This window comes from Pelecanus crispus, chromosome 20 (genome assembly GCF_030463565.1).
Source record: "Pelecanus crispus isolate bPelCri1 chromosome 20, bPelCri1.pri, whole genome shotgun sequence".
Taxonomy (NCBI): Eukaryota; Metazoa; Chordata; class Aves; order Pelecaniformes; family Pelecanidae; genus Pelecanus; species Pelecanus crispus.
Window position 1 is genome coordinate 4,894,407 of NC_134662.1, and position 23,077 is coordinate 4,917,483.

Here is a 23,077-nt window from a genome sequence, read left to right on the forward strand (position 1 = left end):
ACAACAACTACTCCAGAAAAAAAACAAACAAAAAAGCCACCTTCTCATGAGGACACTGTGTATTTATGTGTTGATTTGAACGCAAGAAGAGGGTCAGGTAGCCGAATCCAGCCTTGGAGCTCCGCTTCCACTTAGCTGGGCCAGAGAAAAATTAATTACATTTTTGTCTTGAAGATGATACATCCGAGATCTAAGGTATCTCGAGGTGGACTCAACTTTTCTAACAAATCCACCTTCCTGCAAGACAGAAGTTTCAATGGAGTATGACCAAGGAAGACAAAGTTTAAACTTAGCGCTAGTAAGAGAAAAAGAGACACCCAGGAACTACTGGCTTTGGTAGAGGGTTTAGTTTCAGAGGACTCACGCTGCAGCTTACGGAGAGCTTCACGATGTTAACAAAAGAGCTCTCGTGTCACAACAAGCATTCTTTGCATTTGTTCGTACTGACCCAGAAGCCTTAGACGAAAAATAAGCTTCCTTTTACAGACCCGATCTCACCCATGCCCTAAAATGCCCTTTTGATGACTCTTCCAAAAAAAATAAAATAAAAGATAAAAATAAAATCAATGCAATGCTCACTTGGTTAAAGTTACAGAACTACGGACCCAAAACATGAAATCCCCCACTGCGGAGCAAGAGCCCCTGCAGCCCCATCCTGCGGTATCCCAACGCGTTCTGTCCATCCGAAGAAACCAAAGGAAGCATCACAACCGTTACTCAGACTGCAGCTTCATCTGCATCAGCAAATATGCAACAGTTTTGCCTCAGTCCATTCAACAATCTCTTGTATGCTCTCATCCAAAAATATTTGGCAAGGAAGGAAGACAAACAAGGAAAGAAGAAGCAATGCAGTGGGGATTTTCTTTTTTCCTGGAGCTGTTGTATCTACCCAAATCAAAGAAGCTGCAATGGATCTAGTGACTGTGGCGCGAAACTGAAGCAAAACAAACTTCATCCCTTCCTCTGAACATAAAGGAAGGAAACTTTAATCAAACTATGTCTGCATTTAAAATAAAACATTGGAATTCCCCAAGGAACTTCGGCATCAATTTTGTCACAATGTCCTTTAGTACAACACATACCAGGAGGCATAGATGCACCATACACAAGCTGAAAAGGAGATCTGAAGCATGGATCTGCGCCACATCTCCAGGCTCGCTAATGGGAAGCGAGGAGCCTTTCGCTCTTCACCGGCACTGCCGTGAACACCGATCCCCATAAATTCCAGTAAAGTGGAGAGTTTGGTCAGCCAATGCAGGCTGCGTCCTGATGTGCTCAGGAACACGTTAGAATTTCAGACCTGAATCCATTCATTTAGCAAGTTTTAAATGTGATTTGGCCAGATTTAAAAAAACAAAACCAAAACCCATCACCCTCAAAAACCCAAACCGACCCAAAATCCTTCAAAGCACCAAAATTTTGCATCCAAACCCTAAAATGAAAAGGGTTTCAGAGCACAGTCACTAGGCCAGCTTTCAGACAATTTCAAAACATTTTCTATGAGATGTTATTTTTAATTATCCTGTGTAACAAAAATGAACATGATTACTCTGAGGTTCCAGAGCAGCGCAACATTTATCAAGCACACAAATCAGAACCAGCAAGACCTAAAATTACAGGAACTAAAGAGTTCAGATAGATTATTTGCCTGAGAGCACTAATGCCTACGAACTCTTCAGTCTCATCTTTCCTGGCAGTTTTCATTTAAGCAAACAAGCAGTGGCTTAAGTCAGGCCAGCTCACATGTAATTTCAAGAAGCAAGAGCTTAAAGCTGTGGGTTTATTTGATACTTGTGTGTACCACACATCAGGAGACAATAGATGGGTGCAAGCAATTTTTGTGGAAAATAAACCAAACGTATCAAATGCAGACTTTTTGGCTTATTCAGACTTTTATTTCACTGGAAGGAAAATCCAGACTCTGTAGCTTAAAGTAACAAGACAACACAATACATATAGTGGTTTTGGAATGGGCGTTTTTTTTTTTTTGGTTGGGGTGGGGGTTTTTTTATGAATAAGACCCCAACTGATAAATGATCTGTAGGAATAATTTCTGTTTATCGGCCAGCCTTAAACTGGTTTTGATCAAACCACAGTTAATACAGGTGAGATAGTTAATATGCTAATTTGCTGCTCTTGGCAAATGGAGAAAATACAGGAAAAACAGAAAGATGTTCAACTGCCTAAAAAGTTTGCCAGTCTGCTTTACGGATGACACGTTCACCCCAAGATTGCCAACAAGACAAAGCAAGAACTGGGGACAGACAGACAGAAGTCAACTCTCATATTTGTATTTATTAACAGTATCACCCTCACCGCTGCCACCACGCTTGTGTGCTGTGACAAAACTATTTTCCTCTCTCTCTCCCTTTCCTTGTATGACTGAGAAGCCTCGCTTTTTGGAATTCCAAAGTGAAACATATTTTGAGGTTATCTATTTGGAGGATTACAATAATTTTGAGGATTTAAGATAGCACAGCGGAATAACCAGGCACAACACGGCTGCTCACAGGGTCAAGTAGCATCCTTGCCTGTAAACACCCCACACCTCTATTTACGAGCAAGGTTTCCTAAAATTGGGATAAGTGCGCTGCTCCTGAAGGGTCCTGACGCTTTTGCTCCAGAAGAGAGAACAATCTGTCCTCACAGAGCTGTCCGAGGACAGCAGCTCCCTCCGGACAGCCAGTCACACGCCTGCATCCAGAAAGATCACTCGCGGCCCCTGCCAACCTTACTGCGAGTACACCAGAAATCATGAGCTTAACCAGTACTGCGTATGCAACTGGTTCATGTTGTATGGTTCAGGAAATAGTACTAGAAAAAAAGAAAAAAAAACTTGGAAAATGGTCAGAATGTGTACTGTAGATGAAGGGAGCTGAAGCTGGAGTACAATAAATGCAATGTGATGCAGCAGGCAGCACGATCCAAAAACAGCTCCAGGAGGAAGCCCCAGCCTCAGCTGGAAGCAACTGATGCTCAAGGCAGGGCAAACGTGGTAGGAAATTCATGTATTTAAGGGGAAGGAAAGAACAGAGGAGCTGAAGAACAGAGGAAAGCAAAAGCAGAGCTTGAAAGCACGGACAGACCTCAGGATTCAACCAGGTTTGACAGATGTTCTTCCCCTCCAGCACGCATACTGATGTAAATCAGGGTATTCGCAAGCAAAGCCATTCACGTTGCGCTGTTTTACCATCCCACTGCAACCAGACAAGTCCTTATCAAGAGGGGGGACTCTCCTTCCTCCCATTCCTTCTCTGCAGTAGGTCTAGGATAATTACACACCAGTGTAGCTAGCTCCCAGTGCTGCAAAAACGCCATGCAGAGGAGCAAGATTTTGGTTTGGCCTTGCGTGACCTCTCATCAAAGACTTCTACCACTACAGACTTTCTTCTGTTTCTTCTGGCATCAGAAAATGTGCTCTAACCAGATCCTATTTTTAAATTTAGCTTCAAGGTTTAGGGGGAAAAGAAAAATTAAAAGAAATATATTTTTAACACAGAGATATTGCCAGGTTTGTATTTCAAATCTTGAAAATCAACTGATTTCAGAAAGATAATCCATTCAATCAGCTTTACGTCAGCTAAACTGTGATTATTGCCGGGCCACATTTTCCAAGGAAAATATTATGTTTTCAGTTCTAAAAGCATTAAGGAAGTTTAAAAGCCAAAACACCATACATCACTAAGCATGAATTTTACCCAAGAAGTTTGTAGCAGTTCGGTCATTTTAAGCAACAGCTCGTTTTTCATCTCCTCAGAAAATCCGCTCAACTGTTTTAAAGACACGGGTCTTATGAAAGCTGCAAGCTAAATTCCTCTGAAGATCAAAGGTCTGGAAAGGTAAGTTCCACACTTTAAAAAAAAAAAAAAAAAATCCTTAGAAAATTAAGATCCGACCGTCCCTACAAAGCCAGTTGTATTCTTATATATACAAGGGACCAGACTCATCCAGAGACAAGCCTCCTCCGTATCGCAGGCACCTTCAGACTCAGATTGCATTCGCTTGGAGATAAGTGCTCAGCGCCACGTTTATGCTCCGGGAGCGGAGCCACGCACAGACCAAGGGCACGACCACGATGCAGGAGCGGAGCCCCAGCGCCTGGGAAGCTGCTGCCTTACTTCCACAAGTTTGCAGAATCATTCAGGCTCATTTTTGTCATTTGAGCTGACCTAGGGTTTAATTCCTCTCTGTTAAGAATTGTTATAAAAAATACGCATTATGAAAGGCGTTCCAACTTACAAACAGTATCCAAAGAGCTTCTCCAAAGTCTTATGAAATGCTTAATTATATTTATTAACTTCAGTGGAATTGGGATCAGACCGCCTCCTTATGCAAGCATTTTTTTTTGTATGGGGAAGCCTCTTCTCCCTCCTTGCAGGAACTGAATACAACAATATCCTATTACTACTTGAAATAAGAATGCCGTACAGAGAGAGGATGTTCTCTCACCTCATCTGAAGAGGTGTTACTGTTCCAGACGCTCGCTGGGAAAGTTAAGCGTACAGCCCCTTGTTCACCATCCTGTTTGTGCATCTTGCAACAGAGACTGACACCAACAGAGCAGAAACACTGGCACGCATTTCAAAAATATTATAAATTCACAAAGAGCGTATATGCATGTGGGGGCAAGTACTGCAACAAAGAGTCAGAATACCTGGTTCTAATTTATTCAATTTTTGGTAGGAGCCATCTTTTTAGATATTCTTCAAAAAAAGAGCGCGCATACCTGTGTTAATTAGCAGGTAGCAATTACGCCAAAAGACACCTTCAGAGATTTACTCCTAGTCTGCACAATACAACTGCTTGACGTGGAAGTCATGCGTTACCCCGATTAACTGCTCCTGTGCAAGACATAAGCACCTCCAAAATATCAAACTGAGCAACTTGTGTAACTCTCCCTTTGGCAGAAGTTTTATGGAGAAAGCTGAAAACTATCACTTTCCCTCAAACACACTGACAGAAGAGGTCTTGTTTTACATACGCTGAAGCAGTATTTAGAGAAAGTAATCAGGCTCTTGCAGTCCGAGTTATTTCTCTTAGAAAGGCATCAAAAGTTGGGTAAAGGTTACAGATGAACTGCCATTAAACATCAAAGATACCCATTTTCTTACCAGCTCCCATCCTCCTCCCAATAATTCCTGAGCAGTTGATAAGGATCTCGTGTTTTCAGTTTCACACCTCAAATCTGCACTGCTGTAATACCCGACATCCAAGCGAACACAGACTTACTACTCCAAGAACTGTTTAAGCCATTTTGCACAGACAGGCAGGTCTCAGTTCTTATGTATTACCGCTCCAACATCAGCTGGTGTCAGAACCAGGAATAAACAAGGCTTCTAGACTTCCTGCTCAATATATTGGATCTTACAGCACTACAAAGGAAAAAGCAAGACTCTGAAGGGCCAACATCAGGGCCGCAGAATTTCTGACAGAATTTTTATCCTGGTACAGCCAGAATCTGGATTAGAAGTATGGTGGAAGATTTGGATTCTGGCTTTAAAGCGGTGCTCATAAATCTGTATGTCAGAACCACCCAATTCATGTGCATATATCATATACAAGTCAAAGGAAAAAGCTTTACATTTTTGTAATAATAAAATTCTCCAAAGAGATAAGGAACTTTGAATTCATGCTTTCAGATGTCAAAATTCAGACACCTTAAGGAGGCTGGACTTTCAAAAAAGTCTTAAGAACTTGTCCTACAGAGAATTGCTGCAGACAGGTGCTGTCTTTCCATACTACTTCTAGTGTCAAAATCCACAAGTCTTTTTGAAAAAAGAAAGTCAGACTTATCCATACGTACTGCTCCGTCAGGAAGAATCAAGTTGCAATTAAAACTCCTCTGTTTAGACAATTATAATCTATTATTTTTCTTATTTCACAGCTCAATTAAAAAAAACCCAAACCACTCTTCCTCACATAAATCTCAATCAGTAGCTCAAAGCGCATCCTCTTTAGAACTTGTATGGTTTTCTATTCAAGACCATATTTCTTTACTCAGCTGCTCATCACAGCTGCCACTGCTGTCAAAGCTTGTGGAAGAAAAATCAGTAAGGAAGGTACACAGAAGTAGCTGTTGAATCTCACGTGAAGAGCCAGAGCTGCAACGCACACGTAAAATTTTCATTCTGTCTACCTTTAAGACGCAGGGAACTTCTTACCTAGTGCCATCTGACCACTTTTTACTGTGCCGGTATCCCAAACGTTACAGTGCAACTGCAGCACGCAGGTTGCGACTCACCTTTTTGAGGTACTCATGTCCACAGGCTCGTCCCCCGTCTGAACCTCCACTTTAATGGTAGCTTTCACCTCTCCGCTTTTTAGTAATCCTTGCACTTTTCCAGCTCCAGGATCTGTTTTTATTTTCATGTCGCCTTCAGCATTTATATCTGTTCCTAGTAGTCCTTTCTCCATTTTTATTTTTTTACTGTCCACATCGTTATGCGTTATCTCACGTTCTAACGCTCGTTTCTGACTTCGTGTCCTGCATGCTTCCTCTGTCATTGTGAGGCTCTGGGGAGAGAGGAGACACAAACGAGTTAAGTACACTGGAAAAAAGGTAAGTTGGACAAAACACCTTAATTTCAAAACAGGGCAAAGTACAGCGGTTGCTGCAAAAGAAGTTCAGAAAGAGCAATAAAAGTTTTGCCGGTATGCTCACTTACCCTATCTTCAAAATACATCTCAGTCTGAAGCTATTAAGCACCCGGCATCACCGTACTTACACTTTTTATGTTAAGCAAAAACAAACAAACAAACAAAAGCAAAACAAGAACACACACACAAACCCCACTAAGCATAAACTAGAGTCACCAAGGAGAAAACAAAAAAGCCTGCATTAGAGCACAGGAGAATATACAAACCCCCACGACGAAAAAAAGTTTGGTTCTTTACCAAAAGGCAGGAAGAATGTATGTATTTGCCTGACATGCAAATAAACGCAATTACAAAATTCTAGATTAGGATCTCCCTGGGAGCGCTGCCATGCCTTTCTGAGGACCTAAGCCCGATTGCAAGTTTCGGGAATCAGACACTATGGGGAAAAGGACCACCACACCCTGCGTGAAGAGAGGCTTCCATATTTCTTGACAGCCTGCCGCCAGGCGCTAAGACACTGCCATTGTAATACTCAAGTTGAGACTTTCTCCCCTCCTGGTGAAGGAGCCAGGCTTTTCCAGGCGGCAGAGGAAGCGCTGGGCTCGGGGGAACCAGCCTTAACTCCTCGCCTGCCGGAGGCGCGGGAAGTTTTGCTGCTGGTGGGCTCTGACATCTCAGCCCGCACTTCGGTACCTGCGGACACCCATCCATCGGACGCGGAGCTGAGTCAGGCTTTGATCCCATGACATCACTGGGCTCCACATGACCCTTCCCAGGATGCAGCCTGCGAGACAAAGCACTTTCCAGAAACCAGTCTGAGCCGGCAGCAGGCAACCCGCAGCGGGGCTAACCCCGCCGCCGGCCGGCACCCCGGAGCATCCCTCCTCCTCCTCCTCGGGCATCCCTCCGGGTGCTCGGGGACAGCGGGCACCAAGGGGGTGGCACAGGGTGGGGGGGAGAGGGAAAGGCACCCCCCCCCAATTTTTAAATTAATTAATCCATTTATTTATTATTTTAAGCGTTCCTCCCATCCCAGATTTTTTTTTCTCCTCCTTTTAAAATGGATTTCAAGAGTAAGGCCAACACACAACAGTTGGACAAAGTCTTCTGAAATGTTTTTTAGCAGCAAGAGATTAACATTATTATGCAACATAATTAACCTCTGCTCACCCCCACCACCCCGTTATTCAACAACGTCACATAAGCATTATGCGAAATTCCCATTTTGATGGTATAAGCCCCGTGCAAGTGACCACAAGTTTCTCTGCAATGTGCTGGATGAAATATGTATTTTTTTTTAAAGGGGGAGGGGGCGAACGTTAAAATCATAGTCAATACACAAAGTGCCTCCTCTCGGCTGATCCGCATGCACAGTGTGACCACACTTGAACTTACAGTAACAGAAGAAAGGTGTGTTTTACAGAAAGGCTAAGTTAATTTTGGTATTTATGAAAGTGAGTAAACAGCACGCAGCCCAGGCAGGCAGCCAGCAGCACGGCGATTTTCAGCACGGCGCAGCATACCCCAGCTGACAGGCAGCAGCCTTTTCCAAACCCCGCTCCGGCTCAGACAGCTCTGAAAGCATGGCTTTTAACTAGAGCAGTAACTTGGTTTAAGTATCTCTGCTGACAACGCCGCAGCGTGACAACTGCTTCTCCCCCCGAACGAGCGATCAGACAGCCTGACCGGGGATCGCAAATCTTATTCCTATTAACTCAGCGCAAACTCATCTGAACCCAGGGCTAAAACAAAAGACGGGCCAGCTATCGCCCGGCTTACGTATGCTGAGATGTGCTATTAATCACGGTGACTTTCTTGAAGCAAGACTGCTTAGTCAGTAGGAAACCTCCTTAAAAAAAAAAAAAAAAGAGAGCCTGATCTGGGTTTATTTTCAGTATCTTTGTATTCTCCAACCTTGGACGGATGAGAAGCAGCAACTCCAGCAGCCTGTGCTGATCCGAGAGCTACAGCGGCACTTCAGGCACTCAGGCTGCAAACTTTAAGAATGTTTTTACGACGCTGTATTTCTACTCCTTTGGTTTTCCCAGTTTTGACTGGGATGGGGAAAGGCAGTACCTCGAGCTGTACATTTCACAGCGTATCACACGCAGAGCTGCCGGAATCTCGCTTACCTGCGTGAACATCACAAGCCACGGAAATGATCTAATCTCGTATCGGCATTAAGTTTTATTTAAAAAATTAACGCAAGCAAAATCCTACTGTAAAGACAGGTAATGCACACTGACTACTTCCCCAAGCACCTTTTTCCGGCTAACCGAGACAGCTCAGAGCGATGGAGGCAGGCACTAAGCACCCCGCCCGGAGCATCTCCAGGGGCAAACCCTTCGTACACAAACTCCTTAATCTGTTCAGTCTGACCTTTGGAACACCTTGACGAAAACGCACGGCGTACCTTTCCAACAAAATCCTCTCCTATTACATTTTCTCCAGGACACCACATCTTGCACCCTGCGACTCCTTCACGAACTAGCAGCACCCATCTCTCCTCGTAACCATCGCCCCCTTACCAGACACCGACAAACTTTACTTGGAAATGGCCTCGGCTTCCCTGTGCTTTTGCTACTCACACACTCAAAAAGCAACACCTCCGTTCTCCTTCGAGGAACGGTGCTGCTGCTATGACAACTTTTCTGCAAATCAAAATTCAGTCCAAGTTTTTGTTAAAAATTCACAGCGTTTTGTCATGACAGCGAAGGCTGGAAAGCAGCAACTGGGGACAGCGATTGCTAGAGAGAAGGAGAGTATCTGTAGCACAACCAAACCAGCGCGCTGTGAAGATCTATGTTACTGGAAAGACCTTGGGACGAGATTGCACTAAGATTTTTACAGCTAAATCTGAAGACTGCAAGCGCAGGCTCAAGGTTTATATACACTGCAATAAAGAGATCTGGTTGCACAGTTCCCCTACCGCAATAGTGATTAAATCGTATTTATTGTAGATGAGCCCTAAACCCAAGCTCCCTAAAATAATTTTAACCCTTTCAGGAAATAGTACCGGAAAACAATTTGCTAACATGGATATACATGCAGAGACACCTAAAGGAAAATTAATGTGGCACTGAGAGAAGGGGAGGAGGAAAAGAAGATATAATAATCAGAAGGATTTCTTTTAAAAGGCTATTCTGCCTCTCTTTTCAGGAACAAGAGATGGAAACTGGTAATGTCAGAGACTTTATGGGAATCACCTAGGTTGACGGGCCCCATCTCCTGCAAGTCTGAGGGCATCAAGAAGCAGGCGTATAGTCTAGGTGACTCCCTGGCAGGATCTATTTCACACAGCAGACTACAAAACTCTTCCCAAAACAGCCTAAACTCAAGGTCTCTAGGAAAAGGTTAAAGCCAGACGGGCGTCCTGGCAGAGAGGAGGAGGAAGGGCGCAGCTGCAGAGACCTGCACCAGCAGGGACGGTGTCCTCGTCCATGGAGAGGACGTGAGCAGCTCCTGCATGACAGGAGGAGTAAGAAAAACCCAAACCCACCTGGGAAGATAACTCCCTCCCGATGGCAAATCTGGCAATTTGCTTAATCCCCAGCACGCGAGGACAGCATGCCAGTCATCCCACGAGACTTCACCACCGTACCGAACAGTCACCTAACCAGTACACTCTGTGACCAGCCCTTAAGTCTGCCGGATTTATTGAGATCGCACCGTCACCAATTGATTCCCCTAGATGAGAATAAACCAGCTGGATGTTTCAAATCATCCAGGCTGTTTCAAGGATTACTTATCACTTCTGAAGCTATTCCCAAAATCCCCACTTCTGCTTCTCCACCATTAACAGCAACAGGAACCCATCAACACAAACAGCTTCAGTTCGACTCTGCTATACCTCCTCTTCTTTCAAATAAAAGGAAGTAAGGATTACACAGTAAATTTTAAGTTTTATGGAAGGTTCTGCTTTCTATTACAAGGAACGGCATAGCTCGGGGCGGAGTGCCCTGGACCTAAGCAGCAAATACTCAGCTGTGCTATCGCTGTAACAGATTAACTACTATGATAAATTCAAAAAGCAGTTAGTATATCATATAAAATGCATTAAACTCCTCAGAGTGCAGACCATTACACTGGTGGACCTGAAGTCTTGTCAAAAATTCCCCCACGCAGCTCCACTGCCCTCTGAGCACACTGACAACAGGAAAAACCCCAAACTGAACCAAATTCACAACCTATTTATGCTTAACCTGGTAAACATCGCGTATGCTCGTGGTGCCACCTGCACACTTTCCATCGGAAAATGGTCGGAAGAGCTCTCTTGCCATCTTCCAAACCCTTCCTCCGTCCGAAGAGCAGCGCAGCAAGACCAAGACGACAAACCTGGTTTAACTCAGCCAGCGTCTTTTCCAGCAGGGACGCGCAGGACACCGTGCATGCAGCCCACCCCCTTGCCTTGGCTGGGGACGCTGCAGCAATCACCTGCTTGCTCGCTTTTGCCCCTGCAGGGAAAAGTTACAGAAGAGGAAAAAAAACTCACAAAGTTCCAGCTTAGGACTTGGGAAATGAATTACTTTGTGCTGATTTTTCCAGATGTGCAGTCCAGCCCGGAATAAACCCAAGCAGCTGCAGAAGCCATGCCCGGCTCACCCGGCTGCTGCCCAACCAGGGCATGAACAGGCAACCGGGGTGGCAGCCCAAACAGGTTTGAGGCACACGCACACAGAGAACACCGACACGGTACATGAAGACAAAACCACAATTAAAAAAAAAAAAAAAAAAGAGAGAGAGAGAGAGAGAAAAGCAAAGCACACTTTGCTTGCTGTTTGTAATGTACACTTCCACTTTTCCCCACATCACGTTCAGAGTTACCCATATTGCCTCCTCTCTCCTCTATGATTTATAACTTCCTTGTACAAACTCCAAGTGATTCCTTCACAGAGGAGCAGCTCTTACTTTTCACTGTTTAGCACAACTTGGTAGTTTGAAGTCAAAAGGACTGAAGTTAAAATGACATCCCGACGTTTTGCTAGAACCGGCAGCAGTGCCGGCGAGCACCAGCAGCAGATATGGGTTCGGCACAGACCACCTGCAGCCGGGCTTGAATCCCACTGCAGCCACGCACTAACCCACCCAGCTACGCGATACGCGCTCTTTTGGATCGCCAAAACCAAGGATCACCAACCATCCTCCCCAGCATGATCTGGAAACCTTTACAGCAAAAGAGGGGGGGGGGGGGGGGGGGGGGGGGGGGAAGACAAAAAAGAGACAAGGTTACAGAGGAGGAAACAGGGAGGTTGAGACACATTCAATGCCCCTCAGTGAAAAGGTAGTTGATCAAAAACTTGCTGACTCTGCAGAGCCGCTGGCACCAGCACAGACCCAACGCGCACACCAGCCAGGCCTCCTGCAAGCGCAGCCCGTGCAGTCACCTTGGATCCTCCACACACGCCCTCCACACCATGCCTAGAAATTAATTTCTCACAGCAGGACGTAAAAAGTTTCAATGAGAAGTCACTGTTTCAGCTGAGCTTATTTTCTTGCCATGCTGTAAGCGGGCGTTTTTCCTATGTACTCATTGATAACGAAGCCAGAAGTGAGATGTCCTGGAAAAAGCCATTACAATTTACATCTCTGTGTGTGCGTGTGTCTGTGCACTACTGTGTGCACGCGTATTCGTGTGTGCATGTGCATAAGCGTGCATACGCATGCACACACAGAGAAGTTCATGACCTTATCACGTAGCTATTTAGAAAGGTAAACTTTAGAGAAAGCCAAAATAAGAACTAGATTTTTTTTTTTTTTTTTTAAAGACTAAATTAATGCAACAGCAGTAGGACAAGAACACTGGTTATTTTGCAGGTTGGGAGTGGAATCATCCCGCACCTGAATTCAACCGGGCAACCGAAAACCCATCCTTTCCCTGATGAAGGCAACAAAAAGCGCAAGAGCAGCCAGAGGTGGGTTGATCATTTTGCTACCTCAGCCATTATTTCCATACCATGAGACCTAAAAAGAAGAAGAACTGCAAGTGCTGGAGCCCCCCTTCAGCCGAAGGGAGGAGAGGGGGGTCCCTGCTCCGCAGCCCACTCGCTGCTCCCAGCAGGGAGAGGCTCCCAGCCCCTGGCTGGCTGAGCACTGCAGCCCACCAAGGGTTAAGCCCTGCCATTTTGGTGCCATTCACTGATATGTCCATTAAGGGTGTTACATAACAAAATGGCAGCCCTTAACCCTTCCCTCGCCGGGCTCCCACGCTGCTCCGCTGCACGCGCTCACGCCAGCCGGCCACCGCAGCACCTCCCGGCTGCCCAGTCCTGCCTCCCTCTTCCACTATTGTTGTTATTTCCCCCTTCTCTAAGCATTCAGGGAAAAAGAAATGAGCTTGCTTAGGACCGTTAAGTACTTGTGATTAAAGGGAGACGGAGCCCACAGAAGTTTCCTCTGTGCCACGGGTGTCGGGCATGCGGAGGCAGCCGAGCAAAGTTCTCCGCCGGCCAGGGCACAGCAGCGGAGCGGTCCACCGGCAGGAAAGCATCGTTTCAGGGATACCAGCCCAACGAAGCGCTGAAGGAAAACTGCCAAAATGTGGGGTCCCAGGATCCTACGCTGCCCTGGAAAGAGCCGCGACATCCCCACGGCTGCTGCTGGCAGCCGGCTCCGGAGGGGAGCACCTGCGGCAGCGCCTTCCGCACCTCGAGCTCGCAGACGCTGCTTTCATTGCCATCCGAGTGACCAGGCACCGAGACACACGGCGTGCCCACGCTGCAACTGCTTGCAGTCATTATAGCGCAGTAGGAAGCAATTCAGCCCAGCTTTGACTAAATATTTACTAAAATGAACAGATAAACATTTGTAGAAAGGCCCCGAAGTCGAGCTCTGAGCACCACAAACACAAAGTTCTGTATTTGGCCAGAAACAGGACTTTGGTAGCTGAAGTCCCACTGCACCAGGAGTCACCCTTCTGCTTTCCGTGCTCTGTGTGTCAACTCGCCTTAAAAGGGGGGGGGGGGGGGGGGGAAAGGAAAAAAAAAAAAAAAAAATCACTCATGGCTGAGTTTGACTCCGTTTATTAAAGAGGTGTGGAGTCTAAGCCCTATCTAAGTATTACAAAGAGAGAAGCATTCATGACTTAACAGAAAGCTCAACGTGTCACACAGATTATATGAAACATGTAGCTGTGTAAATGGAAAATAGCTGTTGCCTGTAGAAATCAATCTAGTAATCTGCTAAAATTTTGTAGGAACTTCAGAGAAGCAGTCACTATCAAGGTGATCTTAGAAAAAATAATAGAGCAATTAAATGCATAAACCAACAGGTTTTTCCTCCTAAATACCTTTTACTAGCAGTGGTGTTCTTTGCTCGGAGTATTCAGCCTAAAAAAACCAAAAAACAAACCCCCCTGGCTTCTCAGTCCTGCCGCAATGACACAGATTCGCTGGTTCGCTCTGCAAAGCGGTGCCAGTTTTTCGCATGCTCTGTGATCGTGATTCACAGCTGCAGTTTTCAGGAATGAACTGCACGGTTCGGTATGGGCTTGGTTCACTGTCACCCCTGAGCTTGCCGGGGCAATGCAGCCACCCTCACACGAGGCAGCCAGAGGAGAAGAATGAAATCCAAGTAATTTTGTTGAAAGGCATCGGCTATTATCAGAAGCGCACGGTCTGACTCCACCTCGGTGAGAAAGGCTCTGCCTTTCTTCAAGGTATGGATTCTCGAGGCACATCGATCCTCACGGGTATTAACTAATCATTAAAAACTGTTTATCCAGTGTTTATTTTGACTCAAAAATAAAGCCTTCCACTTAAAGGACTACAACTTGATTTAAACTTTTAGTTGATGGGAACAGATTTAAATATTAAGTAACAGCGCCGTAGATTGCAATCAGATCCTCTCCCCTTCCTCCACCCCCCTCCCCATTTAATGTATGCTTCTTATTAGAGGAGGGATCTAGGTTGGTTCATTTATTTTAATGCAGGAGCAGCAAAATTAGCATCTTTAAATACTCAGTCACAACAACAATCAGCTTTTCCAGCACCACATGCTGTGCATATTATAATACAGGCAATTCCTTGGTTTTTCTGCATTTTAAAAACTTAAGAGAAGGGAGGCTCCCTGTGCGCACAGGCCACGCAGACTGGCTGCAGCATCACGCCTCTCCCAGAAGTGCCGCGCTGCGCGTTCCCGTCCAACCCGGTATAAATTATTTAATAGAGCCTCGGTACGATCACAGAGGGAATTGGTGTAAGTGGATACAAAGGACAGGGCACCAAAAGAAAGATCTGAACAACTAAGGAATTTTCTTATTTACCAATCCACATTCTAGTTCTTCGAAAGAGAACTTTAAAATTATATTAATTCTAAGGTCCACTGCGTTGGGTTTAAAGAGGTGTTTTTAGAGGGTACTACTTACAGCCACTACACGAGGGATTTGTTTGACCTGAATTCTCCCCCAAGTTTTATGGATCTATTTTTGTCTAGAAACTACTGGGCAGGAAGTCTGCTAATGACTATGTCTGGGCTTTGTATTACCAAAAAAATCATGGAGATTCCTCAGTGCAGGACAGCCGTTAAATACCAGTTTTGATTATGGTTCAAAATGCAGTATTTGGAGAACAAGTTGAACTGGCAAAATAAGATAGTATTTATGCACACTGCTCTACAACATCACAGAGATATGTTTTTCAGGTGTTTTATGGTGATAACTCAACGAAGAAGAGAGCAGATTAAGAAATTTCCATGACTATGCTCAAGATGTCCAAGTGTGATACTCTCTGCTACTCTCACTGTTACTCCTACTCCTTCACCTCTGACTGATGTCATTAAGAAAGGTGCTTTTATGATTTTATTTAGCCTTTTTGTCTCACTTTCCAAGATTTGGGAACTTATGTAAGAAATAGCAAAAAAAAAAAAAAAAAAAAAAAAAATTCAGTGGCTCGCACAACATTAGTTCTGAAGCTGACTCTGGTAAAACACAGTAAATCAAGTGAGTAAATCTATGAGCAGAGACATCACCAGAAAAAACGAGATTGGAAGAAAACTGAAGGCCAGAAATGCTTAATATTGATCACTGGAGCCTGGGCAATACATGTTTTGGAGAAAAAAAAAAAACATTGGATAAATCCTTAATTTGCTATTTATAAAATGCTTCATTTGACAATAGAGGCGACAGGTGAGCACCATCAGGCACAGCTGAACAAGAGAGCTTTACTTCAGCTACGCCCCTAGAGCATTGCCAGAGCTACAAGGTATCTGCAGAAATTTCACTTCCATTCACAATTTTTCTTCTGGGAGTTGCACAAATGATCAAAATATACAGAAAGTCTCAAGGGAGAAATTTCTGTGCGCTTGCTTTTGCTTCTCCTCTTGTTCAAGACCGACAAATACTGTGCAGCTGTTGTGAATGCCCAGTTAAAAGGAAGTGAAACTTGTGCGTCCCTCAGTAAACTAGGGAGATTCACCTACTTCGGAGCGTGGATTAAGCGCGAAGTGAAAGGCCACTTTTGGTTAAGGCACAGGAACCGAATCCTGATCCGAGTGTAACGTCGGAGCTCCTCTACAGCTCTTCCTTGTCCTCCTGGACAAGGCAGGAGCCGAGGTGCCCAAGACCAAAAGCCAGTTCCACCCTCCCAGCCCACCTCCCCGTTTTCAGCAGCGAAGCAGGGGAGAGAGGGTGTCCGTGCGGTATTAGAGACTCGTCCTCCATCTTCTTCGCAACGCCTACCTGTCAGTGAAGTTCATGGGTTCCAGGTGGGATCCCGACCAGGCCGAGTGGCTGAAAGTGACTGCAGCGAGGATCCTGAGGGAAGAGACAAGCCGGTTAGCACACCTGGTGACATGCCCACCACCGTCACCCGAAACACGCTCGCTGATGAGACAGTCGGCCTTAAACATTGGTACCTGCAGGGAAGATGAGGAGACGCCATCCTAGCATTTTAAGGAAAGGAACCGCGAGTCAGGCTTGTGTTCAAAAGCTTTCAGATTAAAAACAAAAGCACACGCGCAAATATTGTAAAGTTACTGCTTTCCTTACTCTCTATTTCTTTAGTCATTGCTTCTTAATGTTAGCACTCTTGGAGGAAACCGACTGCTTCTTGGTATCTCTGGTTTGACCCAGACACCCACTGGAGCCAATATTCCCATCTCATTCATCTCATTCCCATTCGCATCTCATCCCATTCCCAATTGCCAGCTTCCCTCCAAGAGGAGGCCTGCATTTATCCTAACGGCCGGCACCACCGGAGCTCGCTCCGGGCAAGTTGGAGCAGTCGCCGTGCCACCTCCCCATTCTACTTCTTGGGCAAAAGCAGTGCTGGTCCATGTGCACACGCAGGAGAACACCACTTGAAGACACAGCTTCAGGAAAAAACCTCGTTCTCCCTTTCCCAAATTGATTGTGACGCTAGCTGAAACGGCATGCTGCTTTAAAGACAAACACTGACCAAGAAAAAAAAAAAAAAAGTCTTGCTTCATAAAGGTTTTCAGCCATTTTCAGCTTTCAGTTTGTCCAACAAGCCAGCAGGACCCTGGACGTACATTTTAATCCCCAGTAAGATGCAGCACACAAGGCAGTATTTACCCAACGTTACCTACATGAAGGCAGTGTTACTTAAGCAGCGGGAACAGAGGGATGCAAACGAAGAGAGACGTCTTTGGAAGCGACACCACGGTCACACGCATGCTCGCGCACAGGCTCATTCAGCAACTCAGTGACAATTCGGTGTTTTCACTTAAAGGACATCAGAGCAAATTTTGATGCCAAGCTGGATGCACTGGCTAAATACAGTCGGAGGTTTTGGTGGGGTACCACCACCGCCCACCCCCCGTAACACGGATGGACTCGGTTGTCCCTCTGTTCCTGGTCCTTCTTGGGACCACGCCACTGCTCCCAGCAGAAGCTTCCATGAAGTTGCATGTAAAGCAGAGAAGAAGGGGGAAATGACTTCTTCGAGAAGTTTTTGTCCTGTAGGACAGCATACAAAAATAATTCTAAAAGAACATGCTCAGGTGGTTATCTGCTCCTTATTCCAGAAAAAGTTCTGCTGGCCGGCACTCGCTTATGCTTTACAAAAATCCTTTTATGAGCCTGTACATACAGCATATGACATCCAAACCTTCCCTCTCCCTCTCTATGAAAACACTGAGGGAAGAAACCCACAGCCAGTGTACACTGGTCAGTCAGAAAAATCAACTAGTTTTGCCGTACTACTACGTCGGCAGTTACCCGCGCCAGCAGCACAAGCTGCGTCAAACGCCCCTTATCACAGCCTGCTTTTGCCCAGCACAAAGCGAATCATCAGTCAACAGCCACAATTTTAGCAGCGGGTCTTGCACAGCACCGCACACGCTGACATGCCGCCGGTGTCGGCTCTCGGGGCAGACGGCAGCAGCGCTGGGCTGTAGGTGGAGCACAGTAATTGATGCACGCTGGCTGCCAACACGACTCCTTGGAAGCTCGGCCTCTTATTTCTGCTAAGCCACCAAGAACTGAGTCATTTCCCTCCTCAAAAAGTTGCAGAGCTATTTTCTTTTGTCCAGAAGGCAGGACAACAGCTCACCGTCCTCTAGTCCTCCTCTCTGGATAGGGAAAAGGGCTGTAAAGGGTCACCCCTCTGACACCCACCCCAGGATCAAACCGTCCCCCCTGGACCAAACTCCAGCAAGCTCAGAGGTCATCTTGTCCCAAAAGCTGGCAGATTCTGCCCAGTACATCATCTCTGTTTCACTGTTCTAAGCATCCCAAAAGGTTCCAATAGGTTAAACAAATTGCTGCAAAAGTGCAGATGTAGAAATTTAATGAATGGATGGATATGCAACTGTATTCCAGTCCCTGATTAGCTATCTAGAGGGCAGGTCTTGCTAATTATAGCTCATCCTATTAGTCCAATGCTTTTCTAATTAGAAGCCCATTGAAAACCATTGCAACAGCTACTTCAGGGCCTTCAACGGTGCTATAAAAGCCGACAGATAGAGCAGTACTTCCATGCTGCTCCTCATGCATCTGGCCTGGACACGAACAAACACTTCTTCATTGCTGAAGACGACAAAAAGCAATACACCCAACACAGACTGCGTACCGGGTCGTGACAAGTGCTACAGCACAGCCGTGGTAATTGGTAGTTACGACACTATTGCAGCGAGCAGGAAGCCACAAGTTGTAACGCTGCTGGGGGGGAAAAAAAAAAAAAAAATAAAAAAAAAAAAAGGAATTATTCTGCCTGGTAGAGATAATTGCTGAACGGGACTGGCAAAGGTCATAACAGGAGGAGGGGACCCTCCAGGCACCGGCTCTGCACCGGCTCCGTCCGAAGCTGGCTCAGCTCTGCCGGAGGACGGCACACAAGGCACCTCCAGCACAGAGGAAGCCTGCGTTTTGCAAAAAGTTTTCCCCGGCAAAGAGCAATGCAGTTAGGCGAATGAGCTCGGCAGCACCCCTGCGTCAGAGTGCTCCCGTGTTTTGGAAGAGTGCAGCAGAGATCGTTCCTTCTGACGTGCTCTGGACGTGGGAAGCCTAAGCTATCGAATCGTATTTCTGAGGCTGCGGCCAGCCTCCATTTTTAATGAACTGTAGCATTAAACTCCCATAGTGCTCGTGTCATGGGACTAAAATAGTTTTCATCTTGCAAGGACACCAGAAGAGCAGTTTAACCGCTTCAGTGCCACGGGATGCTGGCGGCGCGGGACCGGGGCCCCCTCTCGCACTGACCCGCACTCAGCGCGTGGAAGTTTCCAGTGAAACCCAACAGGCGGCTGGCAGCGAGCTGCCCGGGGAGGCGGCCGGCGCCACGGCCCCGATCCCGCTCCGGCTCCCACGCTCCGTCCCGCCGCGGCCGGCTCCATCCGTGCTTTAGCCTTCTCCTGCACCTCCGTGATGGAAAGTTTGCTTTCGCAGCGCACGCCGCTAAGGGAAAAAAGGTTAACATGCTCATGAAAATGTTTCCAAGGATTCATTTTAAAGCATCTGTGCAGGGAACCTCCTAGGAAGCGGGCAATTAAACAGTTAATACTCGGAAGTGAAACTCTGTCCAAGCAGCAGCTCCGGGTTTTGACAGCGCTTCCATCAGAAAAAGTCACTGCAGAAGAAGAGTGCACGGCCGGACACCGGAGCCACAGGTACGGTGTGCTTCGGTGCGACGCTGCTGTCGTCCGAGGGCCCCGGCGGCGGGCTCTGCCGCTGCCCTGTCTTGTCGGTCCGGCATCGGCTCCTCCGCCGTTCAAGACGACTGAATCTTGACTATCCTAGCACTCCGCAGTTCTTTCAAAGGTTGGATGTTTCATTTAAAAAGAATTGTGGCTCTCATTCCAATATAGCAACTTTTTAAAACCATAAGAAGTGAAATGTTTAAGAAATTAATGGAGCACTGGACTGAACAGTATCTCTTGCTAACTCGCCCGAGCAGAAATCAGATCTATTTGCTTGGAGCCTGCTTTGTCACTCATGAAGCTTTTTTTTTCCCCTCTACAAAATGATGACAGAAGTTGTAGATGAGACTACTAGGGACCGCATTTTTAGCAACATTCCTGAATCCCATCAACACTATCTAGAAAAATTATGACCCAGTAAAATTGAAGAGAGATTTAGCCTGCAAAACAGGGTTTTAAAAACATTACATTTTCAGAATAAGACAAGCTACTGATTCTCTAAGAAGATTAAGGCATGGAAACTATGACACAGGTACCACAGTTCAGCATTGCTGCTGTACATACCTCCTCAAACAACTGAGATAAGAAAACAACTGTACTTTTTGGAAGGCTGAGGGAACTGGTCAGCAGAAAAAAGGAGTCACATTTCAATTTAAATATTGACAGACAAGGGGCTAGCTTCAGTCTGGTGTTCGGGCTTTACTTCCATAAACATTTTTGAATACAGGAGTAAAGTCTTCAACGTATTGGTCTAGAAGGAGAACTCAAAGCTGTACAAAAGTATCAGATTGGGGTTTTTAAGCACCAACATTATCAGCTGAAGGAATTTTTATACGCTCCAAAAATGCGGATTTCTCCCTGCACGCATCTCAACAGAATTCTAGGAAGAGCCATCAGATAGAAATAATAGGCATGGTGCACGTTCCAATCCAGCGTAAGCGAAGCGGAGTGGAAGAGCACTCCTCTGGTTTTTCCTGGATGTGCCGATCCGTTCTGTACCTGGCGTAGCGTTGGTATTTCTCCAAATATTCAAGCGCTGCTTTTTAGCTTCTGCGTGCCTAGAGATTCGGGTGAAAGCTCCTGAACACCCTGCATACCCACTCCGCAGTTTTGGCCTCTCTGCGGTGAAGTGCCACCTTGTAGGAAGGGAAAAAAGCTCCGTTCAGATGCTCATTAACACCAGGGCCACCCCTTTATTGTGCACCAGTCAGACGGCAAATAAAACCTGTTACAAATTAAGAGTCTCTCCCGCTCACTCCTGAATTCCTGCGCCAGAGATAGGACACACGGCTCCGCTCGCGGGCCATCGACAGCATTGATAATTACAGCCGTCGGATCGATGCCTGCGCTCGCGGGGCAGGGAAGCCAGGGGCTGCAGTCACCCCGCAGTTAAGCCGGTCCGCAGACGGGGATCACGCGCCGCGCCAGCCGGCGAGGGCATCGCTTGAGACGGCAGCGGAAAGTCAGGCAGGGAAGAACTACTTACTGGCAACAGCTCTTCTTCAAGCATGTCACCCCAGCACATCCTTCTTTCGGAGCATGCTTATTTTCCAGCATTTGTTCTCTACCAAGCGGACACCAAGGGCTGCCAAATCGCACGGAAGCACGCGCAGCCCTTCAAGGAAAACCCTGCCTTTGCCTCTGGATCTGGGAGAGCACGATCTACTGACTGCGCCAGCTGCACTGCACTCCATACCAACCTCGACGCTATTTAGCGGCACTGGAGTTCAGCTTTACTCTGCCCTCTCAAATCCTACCGCTCACGTGCACCAACGTGCAAGAAAACCGGAAACCTCGGAGTAGGTTTTCTCCAGAAAATCCAGGCTGAACCTTTTGAAAAACACTGGTATAACCTACTCTCTTGCAATCAAAACTTACTGTTTTGAGACCAAAGTACAAGTGCATTTTGACTTCTCTCGTTCCTCAGTCTGGAATATCTCAGCGGTAATTACGTTACCAAGCTCCTTACAAGCCCCGCCATCTACCCGTGCTTTTACTGAGATTAGCCAGAATTCAGTCAAGTGTGGATACCTGGAAGATGCAAAGATAAAGAGGTTCCAATAATGCACTTCAGAAAGAAAAATCAACACCAACTGCAATTTTTTTCCCCCCACTTCCAGGAAGCCTTGCTATTCAAGACCTTGCAAATCTGGCTTTCTGTAACCAGAGCCTGGAGTGCCCCATTACTGCTGTCCTGGTCAGCAGCTCACAACGCTGCAGCGCCCACAGCAAACGCAACAGCGTTTACGGATGCGACGTGGAAAACGCAACACCGGCTAGCCCTGCGCGGAGTCCCAAGTCAGCACAAAATGGAGTGCATTTCTCTGCAGGTTGATTCAGAAGATCGGGCAGGCTCAAAATACCCAGATCACGATTTGGTTGGCTACTCATGAATAGAAACACCCATGATTGTCTAGGGTTGCACCACTACGGGCTCCAGCAGACACAAGCATGCAGCTTGCTTTTCACTCATAATACAATTTATGTCTTCAAATGGGGGCGGAGGGGGGCAGGTTCCCCAGCAAATCACTGAAAAACCAGATATTGCTCAAAAAGTCCACAGGAAACCGCTCCAAGACACTTCAGTCTCATAAAAGTAAGAGCAACACGTTACAAAATGAGCTATGAAAGCTGATTATTTCTAGATAAAGTTAACCTTAGAGCAACCCTTTGGGTAGACCAGTTTTGTTTTACTTTGGTTTTGAGAGCCGTATTCTCCTGTACAGAAGCATCTAAGCCATGCCATGTTCTCACTCAAAGGAACAAAGAGGTGTGATAAGGAATTGGGAAAGTCCACGACTGAAACAGAAAGAAAATATTATTTTTGTCATTAATTTTACACTTAGTAGTTTAAACTGTGAAACAGGAGTTAAGTCAGAGAAAGGATGAAACCACTGATTAAGAGGTTGCATCGGAGCCAGGTCCGAACAGCTTTATACATCTGTTTCACATCTATCCAAGTTAATCTTTGTAATTACTATATGGGTAGACCTGACTCATTAAATCAAAATCTTTGCAAGAGGCTGACTTGCAGGAACAACAAAAAACACCCTGCATGTCAGAGAGAGCAGCCAAGCAGCAGACATGAACAAAGCAGTGCCCGTTTCAAGAAGAGGAACTATAACATCTACTGTTAAGCACAAGGAGAGAACACCAAGAGCCGCTAAAAATAGATTAAAGGGTTTTGGTGTGGGGGTTCTTTGTTTTATACATAACACAGTTTGAACTATTTTTCAGTTACTCTGTATTTACGGCCAATTGTGTTGATCCTCACCCAGAGCCAAGATGTACTGGATTCACGGGGTGAGCCCGAAGGGCTCCTACCGCTGACACATTCGTCATCCAGATCAAGAACGCTGGCTCTGCGACCGACGCTGCAGGACAGACA

The 23,077-nt window shown here is 46.1% G+C and overlaps 1 protein-coding gene across 2 annotated transcripts in view; it reads right to left on the reverse strand.

The window, feature by feature from the left end:
* GATAD2A (GATA zinc finger domain containing 2A) overlaps positions 1-23,077 on the reverse strand; it is a 50,444-nt gene that overhangs the window by 15,534 nt on the left and 11,833 nt on the right. For both annotated transcript variants that reach the window (XM_075723536.1, XM_075723535.1), the window contains exons 2-3: positions 16,271-16,345; positions 6,242-6,513 (exon numbers count right to left, since the gene is read on the reverse strand). In XM_075723536.1, the coding sequence (XP_075579651.1) occupies positions 6,242-6,504 (263 nt within the window). In that variant the 5' untranslated portion in view covers positions 6,505-6,513; positions 16,271-16,345. The remainder of the gene's footprint in view (positions 1-6,241; positions 6,514-16,270; positions 16,346-23,077) is intronic.